Genomic DNA, 13,919 nt, shown 5'->3' with positions numbered 1-13,919 from the left:
GAGAGGGATCAGAGAGACCAGTTCTCCCTGAGGGCAATTAACTAGGAGTTAAGCACTGTTACATACTGCTAAGAATGCTAATGTTATGACAGGCCTTTATTGTAAGCACCTCTTAATGTTTACTTTCCCTCAAATAAGCCAAGCTACTGGGGGCCAGGCCAGCTCAAGTCTTTGACTGACAGCTGTCAGACACTCCTTTGTGTCCTACTACTCTGAATGGGGGAGCTGTCGGCTGAACAACCCCTCTTTGGGCTACTGGCTAAGGTGTCCTCATGGAATCTTGGCTGCTCTAGGCACTTCATGAATATCTTGAAGAAACTAGATTCAGCTACAAGGAACACAGCAATCAGGACTGTGGCTAAGGCCATAGACTTCTGCTCTAGACCAGGGGTTCTCAACCTGTGGGTTGTGACCCCCTTGGGGTCACACAACCCTTTCACGGGAGTCATGTATCAGGTCTTCTGCATATCATACGTTTATATCATGCATTATGGCTCATAACAATAGCAAAATTATAGTCATGAAGTAGCAATGAAATAATTTTATGGTTGGGGGTCAGCACAACACGAGGAACTGTATTAAAGGGTCGCAGCTTTAGGAAGGTTGAAAACCGCTGCTCTAGACAATGCTGCTTCAGCTATACCATCACCAGAAAAACCTCTCTTGAGCGGTGCCTCCCAATGGCCCTACCCAGAGCTTCCCAGAAGGATTCTTTGTCTACCCCACCCCACTCCACCCAGCCTCCCTGTGGTGGTTCTGAGCCCAGTAACAGCAGTTCTCACTAAGATCTAGGAGGAGGAAGAGTACCTCCCTTAGTGACTCAGCAGAAAGCTTGTGGGGCCTACCTATAGGAGGCTTGTGATTGGTCCTTATAGAAAGCTGTGATTGGTGGAACAGGAAAGCACACATATCCAGGCTGTCACGGATGGAATAAAGTCCAAGCACCAACATGCTGGGCCCCCTTCCTTCTGTGCCAGCAGGCTGCTCGATGCCATTGTGAGCTCAGTCTGGGGCTTCTCTCCTTCAAGATATCCCCCAGTGCCGCAACAGTAGGCCCTCAGAAACTCCTCTCCTGAGTGATCTCAGTTTACTTGTGGTCTCTATCATGGGTAGAACAGGCTGGGCTAATTGTACAATGAGCAGGTAAGACCACCGGGGTTTCTAGCATTGATGGCAGAGGCAGCAGCAGCAGCAAAGTGGTAGAATTGAGGAGCTGAGGGCCTGATGTCTGAGACCTAGGTGTAATAAGTCAGCTAAGAGTTCCACAGCAATACCAACAGTGGAATCTTAGGGTAGCTAGGAAAATTGGAAACTCCCGAGAACCCCAGAGGCAGGGAAGAGCTAGAGGCTGGAGCTGAGAGTTCTAACACCGTAAGTCAGGCCTGCTAGAAGAGTTCAAGAGCTTCTCCAGGGGCTGAGTAACCTAGAGTCCCAGCACAACACAGCTCAGGACCTGTAAACTGGTTACTTGGTCTTGATTCTCCAAGCCCCAGAGCAGTATGCCTCTACCTTAAGCACTAGAGGCCTTCAGCTTTTGATGGAGTCAAAGAATTGGAGATGGTTTGCAGTTTCAAGTGCCTTTTTTTTCTTTCCTATTTGGAATTCTACAAGTCATACCTTTCTTTGATTGAGGAAATTCTCAGTACAAGTTCAATTAATAACCGTAATAGATGGATGTGCCGAAGGGTAATGGAATGTGAGTGTTCCCGATTCCCCTGTCAGCTCCTGACCCCGCGTGCTTTGCTTTCATAGGAGGTAGCACACACATTAGAAGCAGCTGCAAAAATCATGACAGAGAAAAATGAATTTGGACTCAGCGAAGTGGCATTGCTTTCTTTTAAAATGAAATGGCTAGAAGAAGAATTAAACACACTTGGTCGGAGGATCAGCTACAGGTCACAAGTCCTGCAAGCTTATGTGGCATTTCAAAAGTCATCAGAAGAGGTATGGAATAATGCTGACTTGCTCCAGCAAGATGGCCTCTGTCCATCTTTCTGCTTTCTGTGGTTATAGAAATTCCACCCAAGGGGAGAGTTTGTGTCTCTGCCAATGCCTGTATTTATTTATATGTCCTTTATTCTTCAAGGCACCATGCAAAACCCCAAAGAGTAAGTAATTTTATCTAGAATGATATAAATAGATATGTATTAATGATGTATTATAACATGTTTTGAACATCCTTGTAGATACTTATAAAGTACAAAATTATTATGAAAACACTCATCGTTTAGATCACAGATCCCTTTGAATACTGACAGTGGAGTAATGTGGTTCTTTTCTTAAGAAGTATTTCATTATTATTATTAATTGTGTATATATGTGAGTGTGGGGTTTGTGTGGTTGTGAGTGCAGTACCCACAGAGGCAAGACAAGAGTGTCTAGAGTTACAGGAGACTGTGAGCTGCTTGATGTAGGTGACAGACACCAAACTCAGATCCTCTGTAACATGTAATATGCTCTTGACTGCTGAGCCGGCTCTTCAGCACCAAGCTATGGTTCATCTAAAATAAACAGAACAGGAAGGTACAGGAAATTGATTCATTCTTGAACCTATCTTGTTTGATGCCTGGATTCCTTTAATGTTGCCACCAAGCTTCTGGAGCTTTATTTCGATGTGCTTTTAGTAATCTCTACTATTCCCTCAAATACACTAAGATTACGCCTCTCAGAGGAAAGTCTCTTGAGGGTGGCATCCGTCATAAGAAAGTCTGGAGTTGCTCCTCACTTAATTCTGGCTCCAGGGAACCTTGTATGAATGCTGATAACTCTTCTGTGAAGGGTTCCAGGCACTGTGTTAATGGGAGCACGGTCTACTTAGGAGTACAGTTGTCTAAAGTTAGGTAGCACGCTTGGCCTCTATTTTCTCACTTCTGCCTTCCTGATGACCTCATCCTGTCTTCCTCCCACTGTCCTGACAGTACACCCTCCAAACCCGATCTGAAGCCTTGATGTTGGAGCAGCCACAAAGCAATGCTCGTTCTCTGCATCATCGTGGCCCAAACTGTGCCTCCTTAGCATCCTGTTAAGTATTTCCTTCTTTGTCCCACTCCGGCATTTGGGTCTGAGCTCCTCCGCAGAAATGGAACCTTGGCTTTATAACAACACGTCCTAAAATCCCCACATGTCCTTCAGCTTTCCCACTTTCAATCTCCTTTCCTGTCTGATAGAGCTTTCTGTCCTAATCCTGGCACTGCTGGCATCTGTCACTTACCTATGCTGCTGGCTGCCTTCTTCTTCTTTTTTTAATCCCTCATCCTCTCTTGGCTACCCATTCCCATTCTGCTCTGGAAACCAACTCCCTCCCCTCTCCCCCATTTGAACCCTGCCAACTCCTAACACATGGTCAGTCCAGTACTCTTCTCAGCTTCTTTGTGCAAGCTTCCAGGCACTCCTCCAGAAGGGCAGACAATTCTGAGGACTGGTGTGGTTACTAATTTATGGGTGGCTTTCTCTGCTCCCTGGTTTGCTTATATTGCTTAGGGATTCTCAGGCTCCATCTTCAAATCCCAGCTGATGTTTTTGGAATCCAAACACTATGGGAAACGAGACGGTTGAGGCTCACTCTCTGGACTTCCTTCTTTTTGAGGACGTATTGGTGTATTCACCCATCCCGCTGTGGTCCAGCCCTGCCTAGCCCTGATCAGTAACAGTCTCTCCCTGTGTAGCCTGTCTGCTTTGAAGTCTGGCTCTCAAACCTGCCTTTCCCATTGCTTCTTTCCATGCTTGGTCTATACTTACAGTTTTGTTCTCACCAAATCCGTTCCTCCATCATTTCCCTTCTCTTCAGTGTAAATTCTTAAAGTGGGAAGATGGCATTCCTCTACCTGCTCATCCTCCATAGACCTCACCCCACTGCGATTCACCTCACCCCCCTGTCAGCCCTGCCATGTGTCGGCTCTCCTTGGCATGATGCGTCTCTTATGAGACCCCTACTATGAGAAACTGAAATGCGGTATTTTCAGCCCTCACTCTGTTCGAGTTTCACTCAGCTGCCAACTTTCGTCTCCTTTAGTGTTTGTGAAAATTATTGAGGTATACTTTATTGAACATAAAATTCACTATGTTTCAATGCAGTGATGTTTAGTGTATTTATGGAACTGTACAACCATTGAAGCACGCCAGTTTCAGTATTGTCCCAACTCTTTATGAAGAGCCTTAGTGGGTGTTTGAGTCGGTCCTGAGTTCAGTATCTTCTCTAATCCATTTCTCGGTGAGCACTTACTTTGTGTCAGGACCCATGCTGTAATTCCTGATTTCGTTGTGGTCCATGTTTCTGTGTCTTAGCTACCCAGTATTATCATCATTTTACAAGTGAAGCAAACTGAGGCTTGGAGAAGTTAGGCGTACCTTGTCAGGCAGGTAATAAACATCACAGCTTCCGTCACCCTTTCCATTCCTGTTTCAAAGACCACACTTCCTTATGATGACCTCAGAGATTTCTGCATCCCTCTTCCTCCCAATTTGCTCTGGGGTTTGCCTAGTCCAAGCCTTCATCACTTGACCACTGTTGGCTGCATCAAACTGGTGAGAATGTGTCAAGATTCCGCTGGCTACAGTGAAACAGTAGCAAGGTGAAACTTCCTGACCAGTCTTATCCCAGTACAAGCGTCTGCCTGGACTCCTCGCCAGTCAACTGGACAGTCTGCACTCCGTTCACACTGACAGCATGCATTTCCCCTGATGCAGCCAGTGCTTGCCCTCGCGGGCTTTCACACCAGTTCCTTCCTTCCATCTGCAGCCTCCTCCCTTCTCTCTTTACCCTAGAAAGGGACAGACCAAATGTCACGTGCTGGGGTGTTTTTCTGAACTTACTCCACACACGGAGCTGCTGTCCCCTTCCCATCCCATAATGCACCAGGTGTGTGCGCAAACATACCTGTGTTCTAACAATGTGCTTATTGGCCTTTTTCTCACAGAACTAACTTTGGTCTCCGAGGAAATAAATGATTCTTAGTAGGGTATCTTAGAATGCTCCACGGACATGACAGCCTTTTGTGTAGTTCACTAGGGGTAAATAGAAGAAAGTTAAGGAAAGATGGTGTGTGCTTAGGAAACAGTCATCAGCAGGGCAAGAATGGAAATCAGGAAAGCACCTCTCACCCTGAGCTAGTGCTGACTGTCCTGAATTCATTTCAACTAAGAATGATCTTAAAACCTTCGAAGTGTAGTGACGATTGCCTGAAATTTCATACTGTGTTTCCATGGCTTTTGTAACATACGAGTTCCCCAGTCTTGTCTTATTAGTCATTAAATATTATTTAAAAGGCATACAAATTAGTTCCAAATGCTTTCTACTAACTCTGTATCACCCCATGACTTGTTAATCTATAGCTACACATTTGATTGTATATTAACTCTGCTCAGGAGGCTAATTTAAAATAATTGAGTACTGCTAACATTGGTTAGAAAATGCTAAAATGTAGTTCTAGGGAGACAAAGTAGTATGTCTTAATAAGATTAGCCTGTGAAGGTATTTAATATTAATGTTCCCACAGAAAATTTGTCATTATTTGTACCCTTTCGTTTCAGTTCACCATGATTAAAAATAAATTGTACAGTAGAGCGCTCAGTCACAAGTGGGTATATACTTCACCCACCCCCTGCCAAGGCATGAAGGGTGAGGAGAGATCATAAGAGACGGGGGTCAGGGAGACCTGAAGGAGAACAGTGTCCTTTGGACATGACAGGACCACTGTACTCGTGAACACACAGTAGTCTGTAGAATCAAGCCCGTCAATGTTCTAGCATGGGGGCGTGGGGAGGACTCATGAGCTCCTACCTCTAACTGAGGAGCTATTGATAGGTGGTGGCTACTGGGGTGGAGGGAGAGTCGGTTTTCTTTTTATTTATTGCTGTATTGTATTGTATTGCATATGTCTGTGCAAGGCTGTTTTACCAGCATGTATCCCTGTGTATCTCCTGTATGCTGGGTATCTATGGAGGTCAGAGAGGGCGTACGATCCCCTATAACTGGAGCTAAAAATGGCTGAGAGTTGCCTCATGAGTGCTGGGAATTGGACCGGAGTCCTGTGGAAGAGCAGCCATTGTTCTTAACCACTGAGTCATCCCTATAGCCCTGGGTCAGTTTTCTTTAAGCGGGTAGCTGGTAGGTTGACCATGTTCCAGTGGATGGCCCCACACCCATGAGTATATATATATATATATATATATATATATATATATATATATATATATATATATAGCATTAATTGGACTCAGTAGATTATATTTATAAAACAAGGATGAGGAAAAGAGTTGTAAGGGGCAGGGGAGACAGGGCCAGATCTGGGAAAATTAGAGAAGTTGGTGGTGAATGTGATCAAAGCATATTGTATTAAATTCTAAAATATTAATAAAATATTACATTAAAAATAAATGAATCATAATATTGTAATATGCTGAGTACTAATTGTCTTTTGCTACATTACTTTTTTTCCTGATTTGCATTCCTTGATTTTTATTTGTGCTTTTTTATTATAAAACTCAGTTTTAAACAGAGCAGCCACCTGAAATAAATTATTCTAATTGTAAAATGTGCATAAAATAATGTGGGGTACAATAAATATTTCTGATTGGCAATAAATTTATCAACTCACTTTGCTACCCAGAGGAAGTCCTGTCTGTCAGTTATGAAAGCAGATTTTCATGTTTTTCAGTAACTTGAAAATAGTCAATAGTTATTGAAAGAATACTGAAAAATGTAGTTTCAGTTCAATTTTATACAGTCTTCACGTGGAATCTGTGTTCTTTTTGTTTAAAAGATTTCTTAACTCTTGTCTGCCTCCTCCTTGTTTTAGGTGAAGGAGCAGCTTCGGAGACTAAAGGAATTTTATCAGATGGAAATCCCTCAGAGAGAACAAGAGGATGCTGAAGTCAGCACTGCCCTGACTCTGCTGAGAGGCAATGGCAGCTGTTTTTAAAGAAGAGCTTTTTGACCCAAGACTTAGGGCTTGAGTTCCTTAACTTAATAAGTATGGTGAGAATAACATTAAGTGAGCCAATGCCTTTTTAGATATCATCCTCAAAGTCAAACTCAGACATTCAAAAGTTCAACTTGTCCATTAATCAGCAGTGGTGGCAGAGGGTGGTCTTTCCAACTTCACTCAAGCTAGGCTGAAGCCCGACATTTATAAGCCTTGTGGTCGCAGAGCCCTTGTATCACAAGAAAGCCATTTTAGCTATTCTGATTCAAAATGCTATTATGTAGAGTCCTTAGAAGTCTATCCCAAAGTTTTGAGTCATGTTGACAGCAAGGTCAACAAGGACCAAAGACAATAATGGTGATAAATCTTTGATCTAAAGAATCCCTTCTCATTTTAACAGATCCCTTTTAAACTATAATTTTTAATTAGCTTACAAAGTAGCAGGTTTCCAAAGATTGATTTTATTTGCTTGAAACTACTTCCAACCCTCTGTTCTCACTGCTTCCCCGTTCCCATCTCGGCTTCAGTCACTGCGCTTTCAGTATTCCCTCCCTCCGTGCTCACATTGCATGTGTTCTCATATCTCCCCCTTGACGCCTCCTCTTCTCCGAATCCTGGAGAGCAAAGCTCCACAGCATTTAGAGCTACAGCCAACGCCTGGTTTTCCTGAGCTAAATAAGCAAACTATCCTAGGACCTTTATGTCTCCTGTTGCCTATAGAATTCCTACAGCATTGTTAGTTCACCTCTCCCTCAGAACCTCACGAATTTTCCCAATGAAACCAGCTCATTTTATTGTTGGAAAAATGCTAGCTGTTAAAAAGAATGTTTTTTTTTTAAATGTTAAACAAGTCCATCTTCATATCTAGTTCTGAGCCTCTGTAGCTACACAGGCACAAAACGATGTGTAGGTAATTTCTCTTCCATATGAAATTCTTTTCCAACATTGAAAGCAGCAGCTATGTTTAATACGAGTCTCTTCTACAACTACACATTTACAAATTTGTCTTTTAGGATGTAGTTTAATTTCTTCTTCCAGGCTGATCTGCTTTGCCAAGATTTTCTACTTGCTAAACCCATTCATGAAATGAAATCAGAAGCTGAATTACAGTCAACCAGGCATGTTTCTTGTAGTTGAGACATGAGGGGCAAACCCTTTAAGCAGTAACCTCTCCTTGCTGTTCTCCTACTAGATAGAGTAGGGATGCAGTGCACTCACATGACCTTCCTATCCTAGATTCAGTCTAGATCAGCTGTTCGGCTTTTTCACAAAGTTTGTAGGCCTGTATATCTCTTGCCTGATTTCATTTGGCCTTAGCCTATGATTCATCCTGTTAAACTAATTTGGGTCTATTAACTGTTTCTCTTGGGTTTCATTCTGTAGATTTATCAAGCCAATCTTTTATAGCTGTAATTACTTCTTTAGCAAAAATGTCTAAAAGGAAGATTGACATCCCAGCTCCTGAGGTAATCTATTGACTAACAGTTTAAAAAAAGAAAACATTAATGCTTTCAATATGCCTCACTCTAATCAGCACTGCACCCGTGCGCGCGCGCGCACACACACACACACACACACACACACACACACACACACACACACAACTCCATAACGGGAAACTTCCTCAAATAAGATGCCCAAAGGGCTTACTCCCCTGTACACTGTATGGCACTTAGCTATGGTTTGGAAAAACTCCTCTGAGTCCCAGTGATTGAGGCATTCTTCTCAAATACTCCAGTGCTCTGTAAGCAAGATCTAACCCCTCTGACTGTCATTGTGAAACTTACCAATCTGTATAGTGAATTACTCCCATTTGAGAATCAGGCCATTTTCCTTTCTCTAATAGTCTAGACCTTGTTTCTAGAGATGTTTAAGAATGACTGACATTTGCCATTTTCTTGAGAGCTGGGATATGAATCTGGAGACAGAAATCACTTGCCAGAATCAGATTTGAATGCCCTCATCTATTTGACCATCTTTTTTTTTTTCAACTTTTGTTGTTTGAAGAACATTAGTGATCAGCCTGTGTAGAACCAAAACATTCATTAAATGCTTATAAATTAGATACCACCCTCATTAAACATCAGGAAAAGTATTGTCAAGCAATTTATCTATGTTCCTATATTATACAGGTGGTTTAATATACAAATACTGTTATTTTTCATTTGAAACATTGACTCAGTCTATTTTTACCTTTTACATATTTGCTTGTCTTAGTATATCTCCTTTCATCTCTAATTTATATTTTTAATTTATCTTACAAGGGAATTAAATTATTTGCAAATTGTATATTTTTGTGTAGTCCTTTAACTGCTGGATTTTAGAAATCCTTTCAATTCTGGAAATTTCAGGTGGTTTTAAAATGAGATATAGCTGTTGAGGTTTTCTTTCACATTCACACTTTCTTGGACCATACTAACCTAGAGTGTCTAGAGGGTGTCCCCCCTCCATGACCTCTGTTACCTGCATCTAGAGGTGTTTCTGATGTAGAGTTTTTCCTCTTGCCTTTTGATATGCAGTCCTGTCTTTTATCCTGGTTGGTGAATCCTTAGCAAGTGTCACTCCTGTATGAGTAATCAGATAGTGTTGTCTTCTTGTGGAATGGGTTGCAACAAGAAATGGAACCAAACTCATGTCTTGAATCTCTGTAAAAATTAGCAGGCTATGACAAAGTCTCAACAGACTGATCCTGGAAATAGGCCATATCTTCCCACTACTTCTTGATAGTCTTATATCTTCACTTCCTCATTGTCAGTCTTTTCAATAGTCAAGTGACAAGTTCTTTATTGATAAAATATTCAGTCGACATAAAAACTAACTTTACTGATGTATAGACATTCTGATAGGTGAAATTGCTGATGAGGATGATTTTCTTCTTCCTAGCTGTACATCATTAGTCTTGTAAGTGAAGATTTTTAATGTGTCATGGTGAGGGCCTTGGTTGATTGTAGACAGATGGAAACTGCCTCTTTCTGTCGAGTTGAGTGTGTTTCTGTGATTGATATCTTTGAATCTTGAAATTCATTTTTTTTTCCATCGAAAGTTTGTCTGAATCAGATTAATTGACTTTGGCCAGAATTCTGGCAGATGAACATGCCAACTTATTAATTTACAGTGGTGAAGACTGAGAATTCTGTCAAGTATTAGCCTTCTTGCTACCAGGCATCCAAAAAGCAAGAGATCAGAGAACAGTACATGAGGAATGAATATAAATGTAAAACAAATGGGTAATTTAATGCTTTTTTTAGAGTGCATTACCACAAAATTTTCCATGTGCTATACTGAAGTAAAATTAGGACAATGTTTACCAAATAGACTAAAGGCCAATTATTGATCTCCTGGAATGGACAAAATATAACTCTGCCGAATACAGAATCACTTCTTATGTCCTGCTGGCTAGCCCTCAGCAAGTCTTATGATAGCTTGCCTTTTCTTGACCTTACTCAGACCACTGGACCCTTATGATTGTAGTTGCCATCAATAAAATACAATTCCCAGCTAATATTACATTGAAGAATATTTTATACTTTAATAGCTTCTTAATAAAATGTAAAAGATACCCCAACTTCAATTATATCGTATATAAAAATATAGTGTAGAGTTATTCCCACTATAGTTGTCTAATGTCTTTAATGATTAATTTTTATAAACCATGATTACAGAACATACCATTTTATTATTAGATTCCCTCAGCCCAAAACCACTAAAATCCTACTGAGGTCTTTAAAGATCTTCCACCTGATGTCCAAGCAGAAAATATAGGACTAAACACATGACTGTGCCTCTGCACACGAGCTCAGGCTTATCAGTCTAAACTGTATCCTGCTCTGGTGTGATGAAGTACTTGCCACCTAAAATAGCTGAATGCAAAAGAAAAATGTATCTCGTAGGAAAGAAAGCTATTACATGGATTATTAATTCAACAGGCAAAAGAGAATGAGATATTAAATGTTAAAAATGAAATGCACATTGTGAAGGACATCATGGAAAAGCAAACGACCGCAAGGGAAAAACTCGGCCATCTTCGGATGACATGGTACCTCAAAGCCACAGAAGACAAGCCTGTGAGACAGAAGTGGGAAACATTCAAAGAGAAACTTAAAAAGGTAAGGAGATGGGCTGGTCAATGGCTCAGTGGTAGGATGACTACCTGGCATACATGAAGCTCTAGATTTGAACCCCAGCACCCAAACAAACAAGTGAAAAGGAATGTAGAATGTTACCTTTCAAGGAATCAGTTCTGATACATGCAATATGATAGAGCCTCAAAGCCAAGTGAAATGATCCAACACAAAAAGAGAGACATTGTGTAGTTCTGCTTATTTGCAAGCCTGCAGCCAAATTCACAGAGACAAAGATCAGGATGGATGCTACCCGGGGATGCAAGAGGGAGAGGGGATGGGGAGTTGTTTAACAGGTTCAGAGTTCCTGTTCATGGGGATGAAAGCAGTCTGTAGGAGGATGATGTGATAGCTGTATACATATGTCTTAATTGTACACTTAGAAACGGTGAAAACTGTGCCTTTTGTTATATGTTACCATGGTTAAAAAAAAAAAAAGAAACCAAAAACATAAAAATCACAGGAAATTAAGGACCTTATGTGACCTCACTGGTGAGGGTCAGTGTTGGCAGGGGTTGAGAAGCTTAATGGCACAGCATGTCACCACTGAAGTAACCACGTGTGCTGAGTTATCAGAAACACATTCGTAATTGCCAATGTCTGTTTCAGACTACTCACAATGTAAAACTTCTTCATGAAGTTCTTCTGCCTGTCTCTGCACTTGACCTTGGAGGGAGCCTCCAGACTATGTCAGATCTGCAAAGAAGATGGAGTGCCATGAAGCCTCAGCTTCAGGTGAAGATGTGAATGCATGGGTTCGGGTGAATGATAAAAAATCTCTCCAAACTTCCCAGTTCCAGCTTGCCTTATAAACTTCCTTTTTCTTTAACAAAAGTACCCTTTTGGTCTAAAAATCCCTTGTAACAACACATTTTCTACTGTTCCCATACTGAATCCTGAATATATTTTCATCTTACATGAATTTAACTTATACTTCTAATTAATTTATTAGTGCATTTATCATAAAGTCACTATTTTCTTAGGGAGTGTTTTAAATTAAGGCATCTCAGAACAAAATCAACAACCTCTGACCTAGAAGCTCTATCATCATTGGTACCCAAGTCACTGTCACTCCAGGATCCCAGCTCCTACCTCATTCCCTTCCTGATAATTATTTTTCTGTAGGCTCTATTCACTCTCCAAGGAAGCCCTCTGGACATGGGAGATAAAACCATGGGTCAGTCTCAGGCCCTTGCCTCCGCATCCTCCACTCCATATCCCTGTCTCTCCGCGACAGAACTGCCAACGCTGGTTCACTGTCAGAGTGCCCTATGTGGTCTAGGTTATTTACTTGTTTATTCGTTTATTTATTTGGTTTTTTCAGACAGGGTCTTATGTGACCCAGACTGACTTCAAACTTGCTGTATAGCCAAGGGTGACCTTGAGCTTTTGATCTTTTTGTCTTTATCTTCTAATTCGTGACTCACAAACACATACTATTGGATTGGGGTGTTTTGTTAAAAGACTAAGATGCATCCATTTGTTACCACTTAATATGTATTGACTTTAAGGGATTCCAGAGTTAGATGTTTGGAGATTCCTTTGGGAAATACCTACTTGTTCTGTTAAAGCAAAACATATATGAAATATAATCACTACACTCTATATACACATACACATACATAGACATATATAGTGTCACTATCCACAGCAAACTCTTCTGTTCAAGCTCTCATTAAATATTACTAGCCCAATTGGCCATATCCTGTGTGGTATACATCCACATCTTTTGGTGCATGTATGTATGGATGAGTTCTTAAATGAGAGCCATGGCTAAGGTTATTTAGCTCTGCCTTCATGATATGCACCATCTATTTGGGGTCCATATACTTGATTTGAACTTGACCGTCTTATGCAAGTCAGTCTTCTGAAAAGTATCTCCTTAGCTTATAGCATTTCCTTTACTTTTTCCTTTGATATGAGAACTGCTCCTAGGATAGCAGTAGAATTCTCTTTAAGTAATCTGCCCTTTGCAAGCTCTCCTCCGGGGTCTGGATTCCTATATGGGATGTCTGAGCAGTGCTGACTAAAAGGGAAAGGCAGTTTATCCCTTCTCCGTGTGGTGGCTATTTGTGGATTATGGCCTGACTACTTTGAAGCTGTGTATCTTGTGTGCTGTTCAGCTGGTGGTTCATTCTGATCATTCCTTCATTACAGAGCACAAGTAATTCCCCTGATGTATTTTTGTACTTCTCTTCTCGGTGTCCTTATCATACCACACAATCCTACTCTATATTAAATTTCAGAAAAACTATATTTACTTAGCTGGAGCCCAGTACATTTGGTATATCACAGACACACATGGCTTTCCATTTTACCATCTATCTTTGAAATGCCTGCTTCCCCCCGCCATGTTGCTTATAAAGTTCTGAGAAGATAAGGACTGAACAATGTGTCTGGATAGCCCCATCATTAAGTACAGAATCTGGATTTTGAGAAGGCTCATAAGTACCTGTTAACAAATGAGAGAATGACTCATTGTTTAGATAATCAGATTTTTCACTGTAAAATAAAAACTCAAAGCTGCAATTTTTGCATTGCTTTTGTGCTTTTTAGCAACTGCATGATGAGGTTCAGCATATCATGAAAGAATGGGAAGTGTTAGGTGGTCAGGGAGCCCCTTCGAAGGAGAAGTCTGAACAACTGAAGGACCTTGTTCATCTCCATGAGAGGCAGAGAGAGCGAATCCAGGATTACGAGGAAATCCTATACAAGACAATCCAGTTCCACCAAGTCAAGGAGGAAGTAAGTCTTACTCTGGTTGTCTGAAGGTTGCAGGATTTTATAAGATTAAATTAAAATGTTGTTATTTTACAATAAATGAGAACCAAATTGCTTGTCTTGGCCTAAGAGGATTGTCCACCCCGATGGTTAA

The 13,919-nt window shown here is 41.1% G+C and overlaps 1 protein-coding gene across 1 annotated transcript in view; it reads left to right on the top strand.

Moving 5' to 3' along the window:
• The window catches only part of Ccdc141 (coiled-coil domain containing 141), a 157,260-nt gene that overhangs the window by 110,729 nt on the left and 32,612 nt on the right, over positions 1-13,919 (top strand). Inside the window, 6 exon segments of the mRNA XM_028880586.2 lie at positions 1,753-1,944; positions 6,798-6,879; positions 6,882-6,976; positions 10,850-11,029; positions 11,654-11,779; positions 13,601-13,789. Of these exon segments, the coding sequence (XP_028736419.1) occupies positions 1,753-1,944; positions 6,798-6,879; positions 6,882-6,976; positions 10,850-11,029; positions 11,654-11,779; positions 13,601-13,789 (864 nt within the window).

Source organism: Peromyscus leucopus, chromosome 4 (genome assembly GCF_004664715.2).
Source record: "Peromyscus leucopus breed LL Stock chromosome 4, UCI_PerLeu_2.1, whole genome shotgun sequence".
NCBI classification, from domain to species: Eukaryota; Metazoa; Chordata; class Mammalia; order Rodentia; family Cricetidae; genus Peromyscus; species Peromyscus leucopus.
The sequence above is the reverse complement of the archived record's forward strand: the minus strand, read 5'-3'. Positions and strand labels throughout refer to the sequence as shown.